The 21,651-nt window shown below is 56.0% G+C and overlaps 1 protein-coding gene across 3 annotated transcripts in view; it reads right to left on the bottom strand.

Moving 5' to 3' along the window:
• Positions 1 to 1,341: 1,341 nt before the first annotated feature.
• DYNC1H1 (dynein cytoplasmic 1 heavy chain 1) overlaps positions 1,342 to 21,651 on the bottom strand; it is a 68,406-nt gene continuing 48,096 nt past the window's right edge. For 2 of the 3 annotated variants that reach the window (XM_040641397.1, XM_040641400.1), the window contains 36 exons: positions 21,128 to 21,257; positions 19,183 to 19,316; positions 18,575 to 18,689; positions 18,311 to 18,472; positions 18,012 to 18,226; positions 17,705 to 17,909; positions 16,488 to 16,661; positions 16,260 to 16,379; positions 15,965 to 16,085; positions 14,699 to 14,894; positions 14,137 to 14,254; positions 13,834 to 14,049; positions 12,983 to 13,195; positions 12,719 to 12,846; positions 11,115 to 11,268; positions 10,529 to 10,675; positions 10,283 to 10,433; positions 9,875 to 10,128; positions 9,655 to 9,789; positions 9,467 to 9,561; positions 9,123 to 9,297; positions 8,891 to 8,966; positions 8,044 to 8,204; positions 7,699 to 7,810; positions 7,536 to 7,596; positions 7,322 to 7,445; positions 7,079 to 7,192; positions 5,846 to 6,016; positions 5,479 to 5,696; positions 5,281 to 5,384; positions 3,644 to 3,855; positions 3,139 to 3,292; positions 2,487 to 2,629; positions 2,169 to 2,337; positions 1,819 to 1,946; positions 1,342 to 1,690 (listed from right to left, as the gene is read on the bottom strand). In XM_040641397.1, coding sequence (XP_040497331.1) covers positions 1,562 to 1,690; positions 1,819 to 1,946; positions 2,169 to 2,337; positions 2,487 to 2,629; positions 3,139 to 3,292; positions 3,644 to 3,855; positions 5,281 to 5,384; positions 5,479 to 5,696; positions 5,846 to 6,016; positions 7,079 to 7,192; positions 7,322 to 7,445; positions 7,536 to 7,596; positions 7,699 to 7,810; positions 8,044 to 8,204; positions 8,891 to 8,966; positions 9,123 to 9,297; positions 9,467 to 9,561; positions 9,655 to 9,789; positions 9,875 to 10,128; positions 10,283 to 10,433; positions 10,529 to 10,675; positions 11,115 to 11,268; positions 12,719 to 12,846; positions 12,983 to 13,195; positions 13,834 to 14,049; positions 14,137 to 14,254; positions 14,699 to 14,894; positions 15,965 to 16,085; positions 16,260 to 16,379; positions 16,488 to 16,661; positions 17,705 to 17,909; positions 18,012 to 18,226; positions 18,311 to 18,472; positions 18,575 to 18,689; positions 19,183 to 19,316; positions 21,128 to 21,257 — 5,434 coding nt within the window. In that variant the 3' untranslated portion in view covers positions 1,342 to 1,561. The remainder of the gene's footprint in view (positions 1,691 to 1,818; positions 1,947 to 2,168; positions 2,338 to 2,486; positions 2,630 to 3,138; positions 3,293 to 3,643; positions 3,856 to 5,280; positions 5,385 to 5,478; positions 5,697 to 5,845; positions 6,017 to 7,078; positions 7,193 to 7,321; positions 7,446 to 7,535; positions 7,597 to 7,698; positions 7,811 to 8,043; positions 8,205 to 8,890; positions 8,967 to 9,122; positions 9,298 to 9,466; positions 9,562 to 9,654; positions 9,790 to 9,874; positions 10,129 to 10,282; positions 10,434 to 10,528; positions 10,676 to 11,114; positions 11,269 to 12,718; positions 12,847 to 12,982; positions 13,196 to 13,833; positions 14,050 to 14,136; positions 14,255 to 14,698; positions 14,895 to 15,964; positions 16,086 to 16,259; positions 16,380 to 16,487; positions 16,662 to 17,704; positions 17,910 to 18,011; positions 18,227 to 18,310; positions 18,473 to 18,574; positions 18,690 to 19,182; positions 19,317 to 21,127; positions 21,258 to 21,651) is intronic. The other variant, XM_040641398.1, reaches the window with a different exon arrangement.

The raw sequence follows: 21,651 nt of genomic DNA, 5'->3' as shown, positions 1-21,651 counted from the left end.
GCGCCGGGTGGCCGCTGCCCACACGCCCTGGGACCGCGCCGCTCCCAAGTGCCAATAAAAGGGAAGGCCGCCCGAGGACCAGAGCTTCTCCTTCCTCCTGGTGGGCGGGGCGCCGGGCGAGGGGGCTGGGGTGGGGCTGGGGGTGCGCACGGGCCTGGGCGCAGGCGTTGTCTTCTCGGCCCGGCTGCCGCTCTGCCCCCTGAGGATGAGGACTGTGGCCACCGTCCGGCCTGCCCCTCCAACAGGACGGCTAATGGTGGCCCAGAGGTGGGGGCCCCTCCCTCAGGCCCCACGAGCTGCACTTCGTGCGGGGGTGGGGCTCCCTGAGCCAGGCACTGATTCACACGGGGCTTTTGGAGGCCGCGAGTCGGTGCCTCGGGCATGCCAGGGGGGAGCGTCCACCCCAGACGTGGGGGGGCCCGCCCCCCCTCCCCCCCGGCAATGTGTCGGGTAGCTGCAGCGGCTTCCGCTCACTGCCCTTGGGGCTGGTGTCCGGTCCCCCGTTCGGGAACCTGCTCTGGATCCCCTCCCAGGATGGCGTTGTTCCTCCTGCGCTCAGGACCCTCACCTGTACTCGGGCATGGGAGGTAGGCAGGACGGATGCCCATGGTGGCCTTTCTGTGGGTTCTCCTCCTCCTTCCTCAGGCTTGGTCCCAGCTCTCAGGTGAGAGCCTACGGCCCCATTTAGGAAACTCACCTCAGAAAAGCTAAGAATCCTTCTTGGTTCAAAGACATTTAGATTCCTGATAGAACATTCCAGAACTGGGTGAAGAGAAGGCCAACTCTGGTTCCTGGGCATATCTGGAGCCTCGCGGCTCCACAGAAGCGGTCCGGGTGGGGGGCAGGGGTGGGGGCTTAAGCACCCCCTCAGCCCCGGATCGTCACTCGGCTGGTGGACGAGCACGGCTCGCGGGGGCCCAGCAGCAGAACAGGTTTTCACACAGGATCTGTGCTAAGGCCCGTTCCGTGGCTGATCCACCCTAGGAGCTGCCATAAGGCACTCGAAGACCAGAAACCTGTTTTCACAGGGAGACCCCACCCATCACGTTGAGTGTGAACAGCAAGCGGTCAGCAGCTGCCACCCTGGGATCTGGGGGCAGGAACGCACCGGGAGGACACGGGATGGGCGGCCGGCCGACCGAGGGCATCTGTACCCCCGTGTGACAGAACCGCCGCCAGGCTCCACCATGAGGGGTGGGCGGGTGGCGGGGTCCAGGCCCTCCCCCCAGGGTGCACATGCCGCCTGGTCAGGCCCTGGGGATCCGTTTCTGTGGGGAAGGGGCCCCCAGGTCCAGAGTTTCGGCGCCAGGAGGAGAGCGGAGACAGAGGCGGGAGGCTGGGTCGTGCTTAGTGTTTTATTCCCCAAACAAGCCATGCTACGGACCCTCCTGAGGCGCCTAACGGAGTCCTTCCAGCGTCCCGGCCAGCAGCCTGCGTGCCGCTTCCTCCGCCCGCACACCAGCAGCGACTTTCCTCTGACCAGTCCACTTCTTCCCACCATTGAACGATGAAGACACATTAAATAGAGTTACGACTACAGAAAGGGGAGGGGAGGCGAGCTTCACTCCGTGCAGAGGACGGCGACGCCGCGCTCGTAGAAGCTGCGCGGGTCCTCCTTGGTGGCGATCTCGAAGTCGACCGTGAAGATGAGGTCTGCCCGGGTGAAGTTCAGGTAGACGGGCAAGGTCACCTAGAGGAGAGGGGGGCTTACCACTGGCTCGGGGAGAGACGGCGGCCCTGGCGACAGGCTGCACGCAGGGAAGGGGGTGGGGACAGGTGGCACCTGCCAACCGCACCTGGCGGGAAGGGGCCACTTACCACGTTCGCCTTCCTCTCGGCGTTGGTCTGCTTGAGCCAGCGCAGCTGTGTCAGAGGAAGGACCGTCGAGATGGCGTGTGACAGCGACAGCTTGTTGTTACTGCATGTGGCCCCCTGCAGCTTCAACCCTGTGGGCAGCAGTCAGGACCTGTCACCCGTGGTAGCGGCTGTGCGACTCTGTGATGCAGTGCACGGCGCTGGCATGCTGCCAGCTGTCACCTCACACACCTCTGAGAGGCAGCAACGCCGGAAGGGCACCAGCAACACCGGTGAGCAGGCCCGGGTGCGGGGACAGGGAGCAGCCCAGACCGAGGGGCTGAGTGCGTACCCTCCCTGAGACCCCAACTCACCCGTGACCCCGAAGCTGCAGGCATCAAGGGTGGCGCTCTGGGAGGTGGTGACGTTGACTTCCAGGCAGAGCTCCTCCAGGGACCAGCTGTTGGCCTGGGCCACGTACTGCCTGGTGGCGGTGATGTACGCCTCGGGGACAAACAGGCCGCCCAGGCATACGTGGATGTTCTGTGGGAGGAAGCAGCGCCCCAGGTGAGGACTAGCTTCTCTCGGGTCACGCTGGGGTCTGTGCTTGTCCCCGGGCTCCCAGGTGCTGCTGCCCCCGCCCACGAGGCTGCCGCCCCTCCCCCAGGCTCCAGAGGAGCGGCCTTCACCACCTTCAGCTCCTTGGCGCCACCGGCTGCAGCCGCCTGGGAGATGTTCTGCAGTTGCTTGATCCTCTCGCTGAAGTCAGACACCCACTGGATGACGGTCATGCCCGCGGGCACGGTGTAGTGGGACCAGCTCCGAGGCAGGATCCCTGCAAGCACGGTGACCCCAGGCAACGGTCAGTACTGACCCTTCCCAGGCACACACGCACTCACCGGCTTCTCTGCGCCGCCTGCCTCCATCCCTGACGCACCTCGCAGCTCCGGATGGGCCCCTATCCCCTCTGCATCTGCTTGGTCCGGCGTCACCGAGGGGGTGTGTCTGGGGGGCCAGTCACCCCCCAAGGACACCTCGGCAGCTAGCGCCCCTCACACAAGCAGATGGGCCTCATCATAACTCAGGCTCTTGGGGTGGATGGGAGACCCCTGGGGGCTCCCTGTACCTTTAGACTCGACCTCCCCACTTTTCAATGTGCTGGCCACCCCCCTACATTCTCGGGCCCTTCTGAGCCCGAGCCCCAGGGAAGGGCCTGCAGTTGCTCGGGGAGGACGTCTGCGCAGCAGGACTCGCGCGCCAGGCCCGGCCCACTCAGTGGCGCAGTGGCCTCCGCACAGTGAGGGGGATGTGGCGGGCGCTGGGGGCCACACGGGGGGGCAGTACCTTTCACCAGCTCGTTTATAAGGGTACGCAGGTAATTGGTCTGTTTCTTCTTCCCTTCACACACTTGGACGACATCCGCGAGATCCTGGCGAACGTCTTGAAGTAACTTAGCTCCCATCTTCACTTCTCTCTCAAAGAACCTGAACAGGGGATCCTAAGATCGTCAAAGAGACGGGAAGGGCAGATGAAGAGGAGAGTGGAGGAAGAGCCCCTGCTCCAGCGGGAGGGAGCCTCACAGCCTTGGCCCGAGGCTCACGGCTTCGCCCGAGCTCGCTCTCGGACTAGACTTCGCAGGAAGCAGGTCAGAACCCTGCCGCGGCCCAGCCCGAAGAGGAAGACTGGCTGCCGCCGCTCCGTCTGGGACTCCTTCCCCTCGCTTGCACGCATAGACCCCCTGCTGGAGGCCCGCCCCCGTGCCTCGGCACAGACGCGGCCAGCTCTGACACTCCCCCGAGCCCGCCAGGACCGTGGCCACCCGGGGGCCGCCCTGCCCGCTCCCGGCCACCTTGATGTTCTCCACCGTCCGCTTGAGGTGGCTCAGCGTCTGCGGGATGAGGTGCAGCCAGTTGGACGCGGTAGTGTGCAGGGTCCGCATCCAGGCGGGGCGCCCGTCGGACGTGGAGTCAGTCCTGGCCTTCTTCTCGGTCTCGGCGTAGGCCAGGTCGTCCTCGTCTTCCAGCATCTGCATCTTCAGCATCTTGCTGATCATGTCCACGCCTGGACCGCAGCCCCGCCAGAGGCACGGGCAGAGGGGGACGGGCAGGAGCAGAGGAAAGAGGACGTGAGTGTGTGGGCCAGGTATTGCGTCCCTTGCACGCTTCCACGTAGGGACGCGTCTCTGAAGCACAGAGACTGCCAGGCCAGAAAGTGAGGTGGCAAATACAGAGGGAGATGACCACCAGATCGAGTCTGCTGGGACTGAGCCAGCGGCCTGCGCGCAAAGACAAGACTGAGGCTGCTCTGAGACTCCGAATTCACGCGCCCGTGCGGCCGTAGACGGCTGGGCTCTGGGGTAGGCCAGGCTCCAGCCAGGGAGGCCACTGTGCTGTTGACTCTGTGGGTCCTGGGCTGCCCACGCCCACCGCTCTGCCTCAAACACTGGCCCCCGCCTTGTTTAAGCCTGACCTCATCCTGTCCCTCACCAGGTCCGGGAGTGCTGAAGTCCAGTCCCCGAGCAGCACTGGAGGCTGGACCGGAGAGGACAGGCCCATGTGGGCTCACACGTCAGGGCCTCCCTCGGGGAGCAGCCATGAGCCCAGGACTTCAGGGATGCTCTGCGGGGGACTGGGTGCGATGTCAGGGGGCTCACTAGCATTGAGCAGCCCAATCTAGGCAGCCAGCTGCTATCAGAACAGAGTGAAGGACAAATCCTACACACCATTCCCCTATCGTGGGGGCCAAGTTGGGGTCACAGCAGGTGCCACCAGTGTTAAGACACTCTCTTAGTCCAGGCTTTTGTACAAGGACGCGCCCTGCCCAGCCCCGGACCTGCCGGAGTCTGCCCTGCACCGAGGCCTCAAACTCACGACGGGCAGCCAGCCCAGCTTCTCGTCTTGGTGACCTATGCTGCCCCACAGAGGGGGGCGCTCTGGCATGTGGTCGAGGTTGTCCTCAGACAGCAAGCACTGTAACTAAGGGTTCTCGTGCAGAGCTGAAAGATGACCTGAAGGGATCTGTCCTATCAAACAGCTGTGTGAGTTTGGGTGAATCTCAGTCTTTTTTCTGGGCCTTTTCTGGGCCTGTCTCCCATAAAGAGAAGTCTGGGTTAGACACAGCCGCCACCCTGAGGGCCTGTCAGAGAAGCCGGTCAGGACTCCGGAGGCCTGAGGATCACACTCCAAAGACCACTGCGCTAGGTATTTCTTGACTGGTCTTGAAGAAAAGCGTAAGGAAAAAGAAAAACTCTAAGAAGTATTCTAACAAAAACTAATGGTTCTAACACCTCATGTAATACTAGGCACCTTTCGATTCTTTAAGGAAAAAGAAATGAGGTCCGAATGTACGCTGAAAACCAACATGTACTTTTCAGACCTCGATGACCCGAGCCTAGACTGTGGAAGAGATGCCAACCAGAACCCACTGGTCTCTTTGCCTCTCCGCAGGGGGAGTGAGGAGGAGCGGGGCGGGGGTGTGAGTACCCACCCTGCGTGGTTAGCAGGACTCTCTCGGCATTGTTGGGCAGGCCCAGCCAGGAGGGCGTCTGGGTGTCGGGGAGCAGCTCCACCCACTGCACGAACTCCTCTCGCCTGCAAAACCAGCACATGTGGAAACGCCATCCTGCCGGACGCTGGTACGTGCCCGGTGTGGCAAAGGTCTAGGTCACAGGAGGCAGGCTCGTACCTGATGCCGTCCGGCATCTGAATGTCCTTGTGCCCGTCGACCTTGCAGGCCAGCTTAAATTCACTATCAAAGCTCTTCGTTGTGAACAGACGCTCCAGGAAAGTGTTGAGCAGACGCTGATCGAACTCATTGTCCACTCGTCCGCCGTAGATGGACTGGGCCATCAAGGTCTTCAGCGCGGACCACGGGATCTTATCTGGCGAGATGTTCTGCCTCCCCTGCGTGAGGAAGGCTGGGTTTTGTGGGGGCGGGGCGGGGGGCACTAGCACAGCCTGGCTCTCCGGCTTGGGGAGGGGGCCCACATTGGACAGGACTCCCTACTTCTGAGCGTTCCCCTCCCATCCCTGACACGGCAGCCCGCACTTGCCTTTGCTGTGTCATCCAGCCACGTGTCCACCGTGTCGCAGGCCGAGCGCAGGTCAGACTCCCCAAATTCATACTTCTTTGACCACCCCAGGGGCGCATATCGCAAGCGTTCTTGGATGATCGCATGGAACCAGGCCAGCAGGAAGTACAAGCGAGCGCGCTCATTGGGAGACTGGAGGAGGAAGGTTATCAAGGATGGAGGTCCCAGCAAGCAGCCCCCTTTCTAGCTAAGACAACAGCATGGCTCCTCTGTCAAAGTTTTAAAAAGAGCCTTCCAGGGGCACTCGGGTGGCCCAGTCGGTGAAGCGTCTGCCGTCGGCTCAGGTCATGATTCCAGGGTCCTGGGATTGAGCCCCGCATTGGGCTCCCTGCTCACCGGGGAGCCTGCTTCTCCCTCTTCCTCTGCTCCCCCACCCCAGCTCGTGCGTGCATACTCTCTCTCAAATAAATAAAATCTTAAAAAGCTTTCCACCCTGAACCACGAACATCAGGACTTCTGAGGCAGCACCTTAATATGCCAATACTGCAGCTAGAAATTAAGCACCAATTTTCCTATTAATAAAGATATATTCCAGTGACACTGTGGAGATCAATTATTCAGTCACAAAACATGATACAGAAAACAGATTTTCTGAAATTGTCAGCAAAGGTAGATTATGGCACAAAATAAAATCGTAGTTAAGAATCCCTCACTTCCTGCCCAGGAGCCTTGGGGGACCCTGCTTGGGAGCACAGGACGGCCAGACATCTACCCCAGATACAAATCTGGGCTCTGGCCAGAGCGCCACTGGGGTGTCTGCTCACCCGGGAGCCTGTCACACCCTTGCCACCAAACACCGTGTACGTATATTTTTCAATCTATTCACAGGAGGGGAATTTGGGCTACAGTTAATCCAGTGCAATCAGCCATTCTGGTGTTTCTGGGAAGCACAGACCTGCTTCTTTTTTTTTTTTTTTTTTTAAGATTTTATTTATTTATTCGACAGAGAGAGAGACAGCCAGCGAGAGAGGGAACACAAGCAGGGGGAGTGGGAGAGGAAGAAGCAGGCTCATAGCGGAAGAGCCTGATGTGGGGCTCGATCCCGTAACACCGGGATCACGCCCTGAGCCGAAGGCAGACGCTTAACCGCTGTGCCACCCAGGCGCCCCTACAGACCTGCTTCTGAATTCAGTGACGGGACTTGGTGTCTCGGACTGATTCCAGATCAAGTGCTCCAGGAGAAAGCACGCGTACCTTGCATATCCGCGAGACGGGGATGCTGCTGAACGTCCTCAGCATGTTGGCCTTCACACCCGGGGGCGGCTCAAACACGAAGATGCGGCCGGCTCGGAGCAGATTCACAGGCACCTGAGGAGGGCACGGCTCCCGTCACGGCTCTGGTTCGCGGGGTGCTCCAGCCCAGCTGCGCACACGCACACGCACACGCGGGACTTGAGAACACGCAGAGCTTGCACGAGCACCCCGGCAGGCACACACCTTGGGGTTAATCTCCATGGTCAGGAAGAGCCGGAAGCAGGCGTGCGGCTGCAGGGAGTGCAGCTTCTTCTCCAGCTGCATCAGCCAGCCAGGCGCCAGGTGGACGTTCTTCAGCATCACCCACCTGCACGGGCAGAGCGAGAGCCACAGCCACACTTCAGGTCTCGGCTCCCAACTCCTGGGACTAAGGCTTTCTGACACAAAACCAGCCTACCTGCCCGACTTCACGGCTGTATTTATGGCTTTATCTGCTTGGTTGAAGCCTTCTGCCGAGCCTGGTACCAAAAAGCTCAGTGTCAGCGGGGCAGGCCTGGACCTCAGTGTCCACTATGACTTCTGAGAGGCTTCAGCCCGGAAAACTGGTCAAGCACCCTTACCGATTGCAATTGAAGTGATCTGTGTGTTCTGTTCAGCTGCGAGGTCTTCGACATGCCCACTGGCATCATACCCAGGCACAGAGCACATCAGGACAGGCGTATTCGGCTTGACCTACAGACGAAGAGGTCAGAGCTCAGTCACAGAGCATCCCGCCAGACGGGGTGTACTGCCGAGGGGAGAGCCCCATGGCAAGCCTTGTGGAGGCTCCCCTGGCCCTGAGGTGCGGGCGCCGTGGGACTGCCCAGGCTGGGAGTCTGTAGCGGGTACGTGGCCTTACGAGGAGACAGTGGCTAGGCGCTGGAGTAGTGAGGTGTACCCGAGCCTGCAGGCAGCCAGAACCATACCTCAGTGTCCACGATGTGGGTCAGGTCGAGCGGCTGCTCCATGATCGACATGAAGGACTCCCCAAGGTTTGTGGAGACAAACATGTGGGCCATGGCGAGCAGGCGGTCGGGACGGAAAGCCTGGATCAAGAGCAGGCGGTGGATGGCCTGCCCGATGGCTGCTGAAACAAAGACAAGACACGTGAAGGGTTGGGGGGCGGGCACAGCACAGACTCCAAGCTGCCCCCGCCGGAACTGGTCTCATACAAGCCCCTGCTTGAAAAAAGCTCAGTGTACAAGACTCAGCTTGAGTGACACCTCTGAAATCATGCTGCTACTTCTGGCCCTCTCTGCCCCAAGGAGAACTGCCCCCACCTCCTGTCTTCAGTGAACCCTCTGGACACACTCGTGACAGTGCCTACGCGTAGGCCTCTTCACGGATACTGTGGCGGTTACTGGTTTTAAAGGACTCCGCGGACACCCATTCGCTGCAGGCACCTAAAGGTTCTCAGCAGTGTCTAGGGAAGATGCTAGTGATCGCCGGGCCCACCCCTGCTGAGCTGCAGCTGAGCTGGAGACCCTCCCCACCCCTCCCCGCCCGAGCTGGCCAGCACAGGGCCTCGGGCGACTGCTTTTGGAACAAGCCTATCTCTCCCTTAACATTGGGCGAGGGCCTTCCTACTCGGTCTCTTTTGGTCTTCGAGCATGAGTGGAACAGGAATTAGGACCTCAAGTTTTAAGGCTGAGATACTTATTTCAGGAACTGGTGACTTTTTTTTGGGAAGCATCCTTTCACTCAAGTAGCAAAGCCCAATTTTACAGCTGGGCCCAGAATGAAAACACAGAGGAGGCCCCGACGCAGGCTTACTTGAGGGGGCTTCTTCACTCCAGAGGTACGGGACCGTCTGCTCTGGGGAGCTGCTGTCCAACCAGATGCCGAATTGCTGTGGAGACAAGAGATAGTGTTGCCTGGAGCAGAGCCCATTTTGGGGCAGAGAAATGGAAACGAATGTATCAGACGGCCGACGTGAGTGCTGACAGACATAATCTCTCACCACCGATTTCCTGGGGCGAGGCCAGGAAGCGTTCAGAACACTCACCTCGTCGGCCTGAACCTTTGCAATCAGGTCTTTGAACGCAGGGAGACAGCTCAACCTCACAACCGCCTCGGCCTGCTCCACGCTCAGGCCCGGGATCTTGGGCGTCGAGCCAGCACTCAGGACGATCTCCTTCCCTCTCAAGAAGTGCTGGAACTCGGCATCGTAGGTAGGCTCCCTGGGAAGGGGGCAACAGGTTAGGACGGGTCTCAGATTCACTTCCGCCGCGACTAAAAGAGCGGTAATGGGAAGGATTTTATTTCCTTTAAGCGCTCATTCCGGGCCAGCAGGTGACCTGTGAGACGAGGATGCTCGGCGGGGGCAGGCGCGGCAGGGGCCGACCTTACCCGATAGTACCCTTCAGTTTGATTCTGGCCAGCAGCATGGCGAAGGTGATGTGGTCCTGGTGCAGCATGCCCCTGGCCACCCGGTTAAATGCCACCTGGAGATGAGAGCGGGCAACGCTGCTGTCCCTGGACAACCACCTCCCATCTCCGCCGCCCGGAGATGACAGCCGAAGCACTGGGCGCTCTACCTGGAAGAGATCCTTCGTTATGATGGACAGGCGCTGCGTGTGGTCGGTGATGCCCTTGAGGTTCGGGTTCTCATAGAGGACGTTGTGATAAATGTCCAGGAAGAACTGGAGGGAGTACTGGTACAGGAAGTGGATCTGGAGGGCAGAGGGTGACGGTGTCAGGCGGGGGGTGGGGTGCAGAGCGCGGCGTGGCGTCCCGGGCGGGCGGCCCCGCAGGCACCTGCTTCAGGGACTCCATGGTGAAGTAGATGCTGCTACAGGCGGTGGACAGTGGCAGGTACTGCTGGGACACGGTCTCCACCTCCTGCATGACGATGTCCGTCTCCTCCACCTTCCGCGTCACCTCGGCAGCCTCTCTCTTGAGGTTCTCCAGCGTCGTGATGATGGTGTCGTCGTCCAGGATGCGCCCCTTCACCTCGTTCAGAGCCTGCAGCAGAGACTTCTCCAGCTGGCGCAGACGCAGCTGGAACTCCCCTGCAACGATCGGACACCCCGAGTTCGCCAGAACCTACGCTCTTCCAGGGGGAACGCGCTCCCGAGTGTCAGGATAAACCGACGTGTTCCAGTCCCTCCCCAGTTCACCCCCAACCTGCTCCGGACTCCCGAAGCTACAGACCCACAAACACACCTTGAAGTTTGAGAAGGTCGGAGCGCTTTTCGTCCACGTCTGGCCTTTCCGCCTTCAGGACTTCATTCAGACACTGGCTCTGTAAACTGCTGCGGGTGACCGTGAAGTTGACAAACGTGACCCGGGAACACAAGTCTGGTGGGAACTCCACCTGCCAAAAGGAGAAACAGAACCGTCTGCTTTGTCACCTGAGCTGAGACACGGGGTGCCGCCACAGCCGCGTATCTGAGGTGCCTCGTTCCTTACGGTTGGATCTCGGGTGGACAGGAAGATGACAAACGACGGTGACAAGTCTATGTCCTGGTCGCCGAGGGTGATCAGCACTCTCCCCCCTGTTCTCCGAACTTCGCGGTTCAGTACCGGATTCAACACCGGATCGTAGCTCTCCACATCCTACGGACATACACGCAAACTTTGCGGTCAGGGTTCCAAGGTATTTACTTTCACCCGAGTAACGGTGCATTGACATTGACCTCCTGCTCGAGAGAAATACACCTCAGAAGCCACCCAGCCACGGAGACCTACACTGTCCAGCACGGTAGCCACGAGCCACTCTGGCCACTTCATTAGAACATGCGGCTCCTCAGTCACATAGGCCACATACACATCCAACCACGCTGGGCAGCACGAATCAGAGAACATTTTCGTCAGTATGGAAAGTTCCAGTGGGTCGTGATGATGGAGACCAAACACTGTTTTGTCAGACTTACTTCTCACAGAACAATTGCAAACCTTTATCCTTTGACATCAAATGAGCACGAAGTTCAAAAACTACCACTGTTTAGATCACAGACTTCAGTGTTAGATCACATCAACTGTTTGCTGCACACACCTGCACCAGAAGGGGGTTCCCAAACCGCAGCGCACTCTCCAGGTTCTTCCGGAAGGCGTCATCCAGGAAGCTGGTGCGTGTGATCTTGCGGTCCTTGTACTCGTTCATGATGAATTCTGTGGCCTGGCCAGAGGGGTCGATGATCAGCGGGTACCTGGGGGTGAGGCAACATGAGAGCACGTTCAGGGAGCCCCGACAAAGACCAGGGGAAGGCCGTCCCCACCATTCCAGCGCGGTCTCCAGAGTCTCCCAGGAAGACTGGATGGTTGATGGTAAAGCCATCTTTTTGAAGCACTTGTGCAAGGAGCTAACAAGGTCACAGACTCCCTGGAGCAGGGCAGAGAAAGTTTAAACCATCAGGGACCCTGAAAATGGCAGACACGACTTCATCCTCACAAGGAGCCTGGGAAAAGGTACCATTAGCACGTCTGTTTTACGAATGAGAAAGATGGGGCACTAAGAGGCTACAGCGATGGGTTCAGGGTCACGTGGCCAATTAAAAAACTTTGAAAACACGTACTGCACGTGCATACATGTGTTTGCATAAAATTCGGAAGCCATGAAGGTCATACGGTGGGAAGAACCGCCCCCTTCCCCTATTTTTGGTCACCGGTTTCTGGTCTGTCTACTTGGAAGAGGTGCGGGCGTTTACAGACCCAGGTGTGCATGTGGGTACCTGTGTCTGCGGGGAGCACACCTGCCCTCCAGGCACGCTGCCTGCTGGGGCGGCCTGCCTTCCACTACGGAACGTACAATAATCTGTGAATGGGCCCCGACGAGGGGCACCTATGGTGCTTTCAGTCCGCTGTTAGTCACGCCCCATCCTTACACCTGTCACCTGTCCCGTGTGCCGGGCTACTGTTGCATCAGCACCTAGGAGTGTGCGTATTTCTAATTTAGAGGAGTCCAGCCCAGACTGTATGGATGGATCATTATTCTCACCAGGACCATCTGGCAAGACACGGGGCCGCTAGTGCGGCCTGAGGGGTTGCTCACAAAATCAAGTGACACCTGCAGAAGTCTTCATCCTCTTTGTGACCCTGGGATAGTGACACACTTCAAGGGCTCAAGGATTTCAAGATACTGAGATAAAGTCAGAAACACCCAGGGCGTCTGGGTTTGAAAGCTGCCGTGGTGGAAGCTCAAGCCTCTGAGGGCCCGGGGCCCTGTAGGGGGGGGTGGGTCTCGAGGACCCCCGAGCCAGTGTCGAGCCTGCCCTCCCTGCGGTCATTCTTCACTTCCTCCTCTGGCTGCTTAAGCCACAAACCATGTACCAGTTTCCCCTTCCACTCTTTTTAGCTAAGTATTTCCAGTCATTATATTTTGAGAGGGTCTGTTTTATTGTTCACCCCAGTACACAGCCCTGCCACTCGGCCCTGAAAGGTTACACAAGAAAGGCTCACAGCAGAACACTTCAGACGGTCAGGGAGCGAGGAGGAGGGCCGTGCGTACCCCACCACCAGAGACGGGCGCCAAGGCTGCCTGTGCGGCTTGCCCACTTCCAAGTGTCTATTCATCTCCTCGAAGGTGTGTTTTCAAAAAACAAAAACTGGCCCACCACACGTAAGAACTCTGAAGCTGCCCTCTCCGAGCTTTGTACGCACCTGTTGAACCGCTTCAGCATGATGGCGTTCTCCGTGCACAGGTCGTCCGCAGGTAAGGAGCTGGCTTGCCAGCGAAGGCGCTCGTCGGCGTTGGAGAGGTACTCCGTCCGGGCGATGTCTGTGCGGAACTGAAAGGTGAGGGCAGTTATCCTTCCTCTTCAGAACTACAGGTGCGTGGTTTACCAGCCAGGACCAAACAGGCGACTGGACGCCAGTTTGGCTCACGCGTTTAACGCTTGTTTGGAATCCCCTCCGGCCCGTTACCTGGACGTTGGCTTGCTGTAAGTGGTGGGACCAGGTGGTGAACAAGTTCTGGCGCATCTGCTGGTCAAAGTAACCCGCATAGGCGATGAACGCCGCCGACAAGAGGCAGTCCCCAGCGATGGTGGACATCTGGTTTTTGAAAGTCTCACTTGTTTTTTCCCATCGTTCACGTTCAGCAGACAAACTCTTCAGAAGAGCAGTGCTCCGGTTTACCTAAAGGGAAAATCAAATAGGATTTATACCGAAAAGTGAAAAGCTGTCCCCCTGCAGGGCTCTGGGCAGGCTAGAGACAGAAACACACTCCAGTTGTTCAGTTTTGGAGGAGAGGAGACCCAGCTCCTCCACAATAGAGGACAAAAATGGGTCTCAGAACCTCAGCAGGGTTCAAGGGGGCGTAGAGAAGCAGGGGTCAGCCTGGAGATGTATGCGGGAGCAGGGACTGGGCAGGAGGAGCGCCCAGGGTCGAGGGTTGGCCGGAGGAAAGAAACACTGCTGGCAGGAGAGAATATTCTGGCAATTGAGGAGTATGGGCGTGGCAACCTGGACAGACACCCAGGCTATTGGTGACCCCACTGAAACTGAGGTGGGTGAATGCACAGGTTGGGGGCTGGCGTGGGGAGGGGGCTCACTGGCTTCAGATCATGCCTGGTATCCACCCGTCTTAATGCCACTCAGTAACTACTCGGGGAAGCTGGCAGGACCTCTCAGACACAAGAGAGCTAGCTGGCCAGGGTGAATGTGGGGCATGCACATGGGAACATGCGTTAAGTGCCAGGAGCACCTCGTGTTAAACCCCACAAAGAGCTAAGGGGAGCTGGCAGAAAGATGGCATAGCCTGGCGACAATCTTACTTTCGCTTCCACGGCAGCCAGGTCTGCTTTGATGGCCTGGGCCTCCGAGATGAGGACGGCGTACTCCTCCTTGTAGCGGGCGATGCTGGCTTCCAGGTCCCGGATCATCTGCTCCACCTCGTTGGCCTTCTGCTGGTTGTCCTTGGCGTCGTCCTCCAGCTTCTGCAGCTCATTGCGCAGGGGCTCCACTCGCTTTAACATGTCGGCGTAGTTCAGCTGAGGAGGACAAACGGTAGTTATGCTTCACAAGTGACCGGACAGGAGGTGGCTTTTCACACAGGAGCTCCGGGCCGCGCTGGCTACCTGTGCGATCGCCCACTTCACCATAGGCCCACAGGCCAGGGATGCCCGGTTCACGATCTCATAGTTGTAGCTTGGGTTGGACATGTAGTTTTTCTTCATCTTCTCCCTGATGGCGTCGCTGCAAAAGAGGAAATGTAGTTCTAAGCACGTGTAGGGTGAATGTAAGGTTTCTAGGAAACCAAAACGCAAAGGCCGGTTCCCACCTGCTGCCCCCGTTCCAGGTGACAGTGGTGCTGCTGCGGGGAAGGCCTCTGACCCTCCTGCCCGTCCTCCCCTGACGGGAGGCAGTGTCCACCACCAGCTCTGGGGGCGAGGCGCTCACCACTATCTGTGGCGATGGAGAAGGATTCGGCTCACAGGAGTTAAGGAATCGTTAAGCTACTGCCAGGAATGGGAGGAAGAATCTGACTACCACTTCGAGGGAACCGGCCTGGAGGGCACGTGTGCCACTAACGTGACGGACGCCACCTTCCGGCGCACGCCTGGCCAGTGACAGGCCGCACCATGGCAGCGAAACCTCCCAATACCTGAGCACCATCTTCTGCATCCTGGCAATGCTCACCTGATCTCCTCCGCAGAGAAGTTGACGATGGTGGGGATGAAGTTCTCCCTCATGATGATGGAGCGGATCTGCTTCCAGTCCGTGGTGCTCTCCCCCAGCAGCAGGCAGATGGACTCGAGCGCCAGCTTCACGGCAGCGGGAGGGTTGGCCATGGACCGCACCTCCACCAGGTGCTGCTTCTTTATGGACTTCACGGCTGAGCACAGCGGCGGCAGAGGAGGGGGTGGGAGGGCAAGAGAGGAAGCGTGGTGAGGGGCCGCCGCACAGCAGAGCCGTGCCTCCGAAGAGGAGGGAGCCGCTGCTCGGAAGGTCCGAGCAAGCAAGACTTTCTGTCTTTAAACTTAAGCTAGAATAGCAGGAGTAGCCGACCTTTTAAATAAATATGGAGATCTCACTGTACTAACAAGCCCACACTGAACATTCCGTGAGCAGCAGGACTCTGCCTTCAGCAATGTCTCACAGGCCCTCAGCAGCTGCTTTATCTCCATAAAGACTTAAATGATGTAGATATTTTAATTATGTACATATCTTCCACAATATAAGCAAAGATGTTTTCAATCTGCCAGAATTTAGACACTGTCTGCCTGGCTGGGTGAATACAGTTCTAAAAGGATGGCCGATGCCTTCCACAAGCTGCAACACACAGTTGTCTAGCCTGAACTTCTATGAAAACACTCAGTGGTTACTCGGCAGTGGAACCATATGAAGTTCTCATTTAATCTGACTCTCAGGGAACATCTATAGTTTGGATGGCATATGTCAATTTCTCCTGTGGTGTATGGAACAAACACTGCGGGGCCGGGAGGGAGCATAGGTGAGGGGCGGCCCGCAGTCACCGGAACAGCGTCCCGCAGGCGGGCCAGCATGGAGGCGGGATGGGGAGCGACTGCTATCAGCACCTGAGTCGGTAGTCACTGGGCTGGCCAGAGCACACTCGGACAACCACAAGACGGCAACACTGCACGCTTTATGGCATTTCCACTGATGTTCAAGTCAGGGATTTGTAAGAGCATATTCACCTAATTATCACCAGATTTTTTTTTTTTAAAAACCCATGTATTCACATAGATCTTATCTTGTCAACCATCTCTCACGAGAAGGGTTCTGCTCTGGTGAAAAGTGTTATAAGAACTCTGCTTTACGAGATGAAGACAGTCTTCAGTGTTTAGGAAAGCCTTGAGATAAAGGCTCAGTCCCCACACTCCTCAGCACCGTGGACGGAGGGCGCCCTTTCTAGAAACACCACATCTCGCAGCACTGACGTACCATTCTGGGCCTCGATGACAGCAGGCTCCACCTTGTCCAGATCTTCTTTGACACTCATTTGTTTGTCTGCAATCACTTCCTGCTGCTTATGCAGCTGTTCCTGAATTTCTTGGCTCATCACCTAGGAAGGAGGGAGCGCCCGGCTATGGGTACTGGTTACTTCACCGAGTGACTCCTGAACACTCCCCACCCCGCCCCGTCAAACCCCAAAGCCCACCCGGACTAGACTTCCTAGGCTCCCAGAGACTGCCAGCGCGGGCCCGGCCGGGCCAGGGCTCCTGAGACAGACACATACCTTCTTCTTCTCTGCCTCCTGCTGGTCTTTCACCATCTTCTTCAGCTTGTCGTTGGCGGCCGCGTTCTTTACCTCCAGCTCTTGGCTCTTTATCCTCAAGTCGCGCCGCAGCTCCTCCACCTGCGGGACAGACGCCACGTTCGGAAAACGGAATCGTGCAGAAATTACCTGCAAAGGGTCCGCACGCCAGCCCCCTGCCCGTAAGTGAAGCGGACCCCTGGGATGTACCTGGTCAACCGTTTCTTTGATCTTCCTGAGCCCGACATTCAAATGCATCTGCTGCTCCTCCAGCTCGCTCCGCTTCTCATGGAACAGGTTGGCGTAATGGTTAATGAAGTCCAGGTAGTGGCGAGGCGTGATGGCCATCGTTCTGCCCCCGCGCTTTGCCAGCCGAGCGTTAGCCTTTTAGGAAACAGTTCAGTCTTATCACTCTTCAGGACATTCTCTGTTATTTAACCTCAAAAAAGCTAACTGCTCTGCCAGGTGACACGGTGGCATGGACTCAGCCCTTAGGATCACACTTGAGCTGGGGTCTCAGCTCAGCCTCCTGTAAGATCTCATGGAGCCCCTTGGACCCTTAAGCTCTCTCCTCAAACGTCTCTACAACACAGAGGTGACCTCAGCGACCTCACACGTGTACTCTGTGCGAAGAGGCTCTACAACTGGGGGTACATGTGCTATGTCTCCTCTGCCTTCTGCTCATCTTCCGTGGACACCAAAGTAAGAGGCGGCAGCAGGAAGAGGGGAAGAGGGCACAGCTGTGTGTGACCAGCTGCTCTGGCCCTGCAGGCTAAAGGACACGAGACCAGCAAGGGAAGCCAGGGCCAGGCCACATTCCGGAGGCAATGGGGGCAGCCTGCAGGTGTGGCAGGGGTAGCAGGGCAGTGGTCAACGGGACACCCACAGGCTCAGAGTGGTTTTCACAAAGTCTTTCAGATGGGAGCAGATTGTACTGTTCCATGATAAGAGTCTAGAGCAAGGGTCAGCAAACCCCAGTCAGTGGCCCAAATCCCTCCAACTGCACGTTTCTGCAAACGAAGCGCTAGCGGCCCACGGCCCTACCCACCTGCTCACACGTGGGCTGTGGAGGCTGTGTACCAAGGCAAAGCCGAGTAGTTTAGAGACCCTCCTGGTCCACAAAGCCTCAGACCTGAACTATCTGGCCTTTTACAGGGAAAGCACGTGGACCCCTGTTGGAGAATGGAGAACCAGGGCCCACACACACATGGGTAGTGAGATAAGAAAAGCAGAGAATAATGCTTTATAGAGGCAGTAGCAAGAGGGCGGTAAAGGTCAGTGACCCCAGAAGGTACAGCCTGGTAACGAGGAGGAGGACATGTCACCGACAGAGGTAAGAACAGGCAATGGCGTTGCGTCTACTACCAAGTACCTTCCACTCTCTCCTTCACCAGTTTCCTTTTGCACGACCTGGACACTGAACCCACCTGGTGAAGAGTCTGGTGAACAAATACACAGCTGTTTACGATAGCTTCGCGGTGTGACGGTGGCTGTGGCAGTTTGTCGTACACGACAGGCATGTAATCGGGCACGATGTAATTGGGCTTCTCCAGGTCCATTTTACTTGTGAATTCTTTGCCCACTTGGTACAGTGCTTCCGTGGACCAGTCCCCAAACCAATTCAACACACACCTGAAAAAGACGGCCATGTCTCAAACAGCTCCCAAGAACAGGGCCTGCCCCTTGGGAAGAAATCGGCTCCTGTGACCCAGAGCTGAGCAGACACTGGCGTACCTGTTGAAAAGTGCCGGGGAAGTGGCAGCGCGGTCCTTGAGCCCCTCTGAGGACGGGTTCATGGTGAAGACAACGTGGAGGTTGCGGATGACCTGGCTGGTGAACCATTTGTACAGCTCCTCGTGCGAGTCCAGCATCAAGCCCTCCTTCTGGGCCCCCTCTTTACACTGGGTCATCAGGGTGGCATACTCGTCCCCTTCGAAGAGGCCAGGAACCTAGCAAATGAGAGAGCACGACTACTGACTGGTCCTGGTAACCTGCCGCCATGCACACACAACACAGTGCAATGGGGCGCTTACCTCCCCGTTGGCCAGAAGCGTATTCATTCGCTCCAGGAATCCAGAATCCAATACGTTGGACTCATCCATTATAAATGCTATCTTTTCATTCTTACAGCCAGAACGTCTCAACACGGTCCGAAGATCTTCATCGAAGTCTTCCCCTGTGTACTTTCTATGCACCTAGAGAAGTAGTTGGCAGGTTAGGTCTGTTCTCATTCAAGGAGCCACGTGCATGCATCAGGTATCTTGTCAAGGGGGTTAAGAAGTGTCAACCAGACCCACCTTAATCTGGTACACGCTCAAACCATTCATCCAGGCTACAAAACGGGACAGTGTGGTCTTTCCCGCTCCACTGACACCAATCAGAAGCAAGTGGCCTTGAGGTTGGCGGAATATTCTGAAACATTATCAGAAAAAGATACAATTCAAGATTTTTATGATCTGTTCTGGTTTCAACACTCAGGTCCTAAATTTTCTCAGGAGTTAATCTACAACATTTTTAACATGTTTTAACTTGAATCTGTACGTTAAACAGTTGTTGAGCAATTGCTATTTGCCAGGTCTGGGGGGGTGCAAAGATCAACAGGACATGGTCCTGTCCTCCAGATACTCAGATGGCAGGAGGCAGACAGACCCGATTCTAATGGAGCTTCCAATCACAGCAGGAACAGACTGCCGGCAGGAGCCGAGTAGGTGCCGAGCAGCGGGCAAGTGTGGGACAGAGAAGCTGGACTTAGAAGGGTGGGCGGGGGAGGAGCTGATTGCTTGGCAGAGAAGTGGGGGTGGAGGCGAGGTGGGGCAAGGTCAGTCGGGAGGCCTGGCAGGATCCCCCACCACTACATTAACAGCAGCTGAGGCCAGTGGTGAGGTTGTAAGTACAAAAAGCCCACCGGTCTATCCTGAGCACGTGGTCTAACACTTCATTAAACAGAACCAGAGGGACATCAAGTTCTTCTTCATAGAAGACTTTCAGCCGAGCTTTGACATAATCTCTCAATTCTTCCTGGTCTACTGGGATGTAATCCTGTAGAAAAAAATAGCAAGACCGGAATTACTAAGAAATCATCTTTGTTATTATGCCAGTTTATTTCCATAGACTCTCGGGCACCTGGCTGGCTCAGTCGGTAGAGCATGAGACTCTTGATCTTAGGGTTCTGAGTTCAAGCCCCATGCTGGGTGTACAGATTGTTTAAAAATAAAATCTTAAAAAAAATGTAATATAAAAAGGTATCATTTACAGCATAGCAACAAAAATTTACATTAACTAGGACTGGATCTAAAAACCATGGAAAATTTTTGTAGAGAAAACTGAACTTCACTAAAAAGACCTCACAGAAGGACCTACATAAATGAAGACAGAGACCATAACCATGCAGGGAAAAGCGAACTACTCTAAAAATGTCAGTTCCATCCAAACTGACAGAGAAAGTCAATGTAATCCAGGCCTCGATCTCGAGGGTGGACGGTAGTGGTGGGTTTTAGCACAACTTGACGAGCCAATTCTAAGTTTCATTAGGAAGAGGGAAAGGGCCAAGGATGGTCAAGAAGTCCCTAAAGAAGGGGCGCCTGGGTGGCTCAGTTGTTAAGCGTCTGCCTTTGGCTCAGGGCGTGATCCCAGCATTATGGGATAAGGCCCCACATCAGGCTCCTCTGCTGGGAGCCTGCTTCTTCCTCTCCCACTCCCCCAGCCTGTGTTTCCTCTCTCACTGGCTGTCTCTCTGTCAAATAAATAAATAAAGTCTTTAAAAAAAAAAAAAGTCCCTATAGAAGAACCAGGTGTGAGGGCCTATCCCATCCGACGTCATCACTGCTACCAGGGCCCTGCAATCTGAGCACAGGAAGGGACAAATAATCAACAGAACAGGACAAAGCCTCTGAAACAGACCCTGCATGCGGGGAACCGTAATGACAGAGAGACATGGCCAAGTAAGGGACTGTCCAACAAACAGTGCTGGGTCCTATGTTGGGAGAATGGACGTCCCTCAGGAAAAGCTGAAAATAGACCTGTAGCTCACCCCCCCCCCACACACAAAAGTATAGATGGGTTCTGGGGTAAATGACAGAGCTTTAACATTTGCTCTTCAAAAAACAGCATAGAGACAGGGACAGATGAACCACTGGAAGAAGATGGTGCCTATAAATAAGGATTAGGATCCAGAGGGCAGAAATAAACAGAAAATTCTAGCAGCACCAAACAAACCTATCTTGCTAGTTCTTACTTCCGTACGGCCCTCTTTAAAACCCAATGCCAGGGTCAGCTCCACTGAGATCTCTCCCCACACAGCGCTGTCTCCACCTGTCTGTCTCCTCTGTTGGACTGTGAGCTCCCTACAGGAAGACTTTACTCATCCCTGTGCCTGCACTTCCCACTGAATGAAATGCATATTGAAACTACGACTTACTCAAACATCCTACTCTTTTGGAAAAAGGAGAGCTCACAGCTATTCTAGGAATGTCAACTTTGTTTAGTACAAAGTATATGAAACATTTTCATGCAAATTATTCACAACTAGCTCATTTTTATGGTGTACGGAAAGTGAAAGCAAAGGGGAAGGCCCCTTCCGCTGCAAACACGTGGAAGCCGTGACCCCTGCTGGGCTGGAGCAGCATGGCTCTTGTAGCAGCCACCTCATGGGAGTAAGACACACAGCTGGCCAGCCAGCCCCAGCCACACTCCTGGGATCGTCTGCCCCACATTATCAGCAAATACGTAGTGCACTGTGCCTATAACCAATGCTTCACTTACAGGGTGCTTCAGGAAAAAGATATTTCTGATTAGAAGAAAATTCTAAAAGGACAGAGGAAAGTATTTCTGAAATGACGTATATTTGTTACCTTTGACAACCAGTTGCTGTACAAGATGGGCCGGCTCATCGCCTTCTCTTTGTCTATGTTGGGGAAATGCTTCAGAGCAACCATATCGATGTTCTCGTCCGTCCAGCGCCTCTCCTCGTCCTCCACGAGTCTGTTGGAAGAAGAGTGGCATGCCTATCAGTCCAGAGGCCGTGGTGAGCAAATACCAGGTTTTGTTGGTGCTGTGGGTGACTCCGAAGGGCTAGAATTAGGCTTTACCTGAAATTTTCATTTTATACAAATGGAAAAACCTAAGCATCTGAATTCCAGACAACTTAAATAATACAAAATTTTGATATTTATAAGACCCCTCAGAACTATGGCACCACTACATTTAAAAAAATTCCTCTAGGAGTGCCTGGCTGGCTCAATTGGTAGAGCATGCGACTCTTGATCTCGGGGTCATGAGTGCAATCCCCATGTTGGGTATATAAGTTACTTAAAAAACAAAAGCAAAAACAAAAGTAAAAAAAATTCCTCTAAGAATGAGTAATCACATTGATTTT

Source organism: Ursus maritimus, unplaced genomic scaffold, assembly GCF_017311325.1.
Source record: "Ursus maritimus isolate PB19 unplaced genomic scaffold, ASM1731132v1 scaffold_25, whole genome shotgun sequence".
In the NCBI taxonomy this organism is placed as follows: Eukaryota; Metazoa; Chordata; class Mammalia; order Carnivora; family Ursidae; genus Ursus; species Ursus maritimus.
The sequence above is the reverse complement of the archived record's forward strand: the minus strand, read 5'-3'. Positions and strand labels throughout refer to the sequence as shown.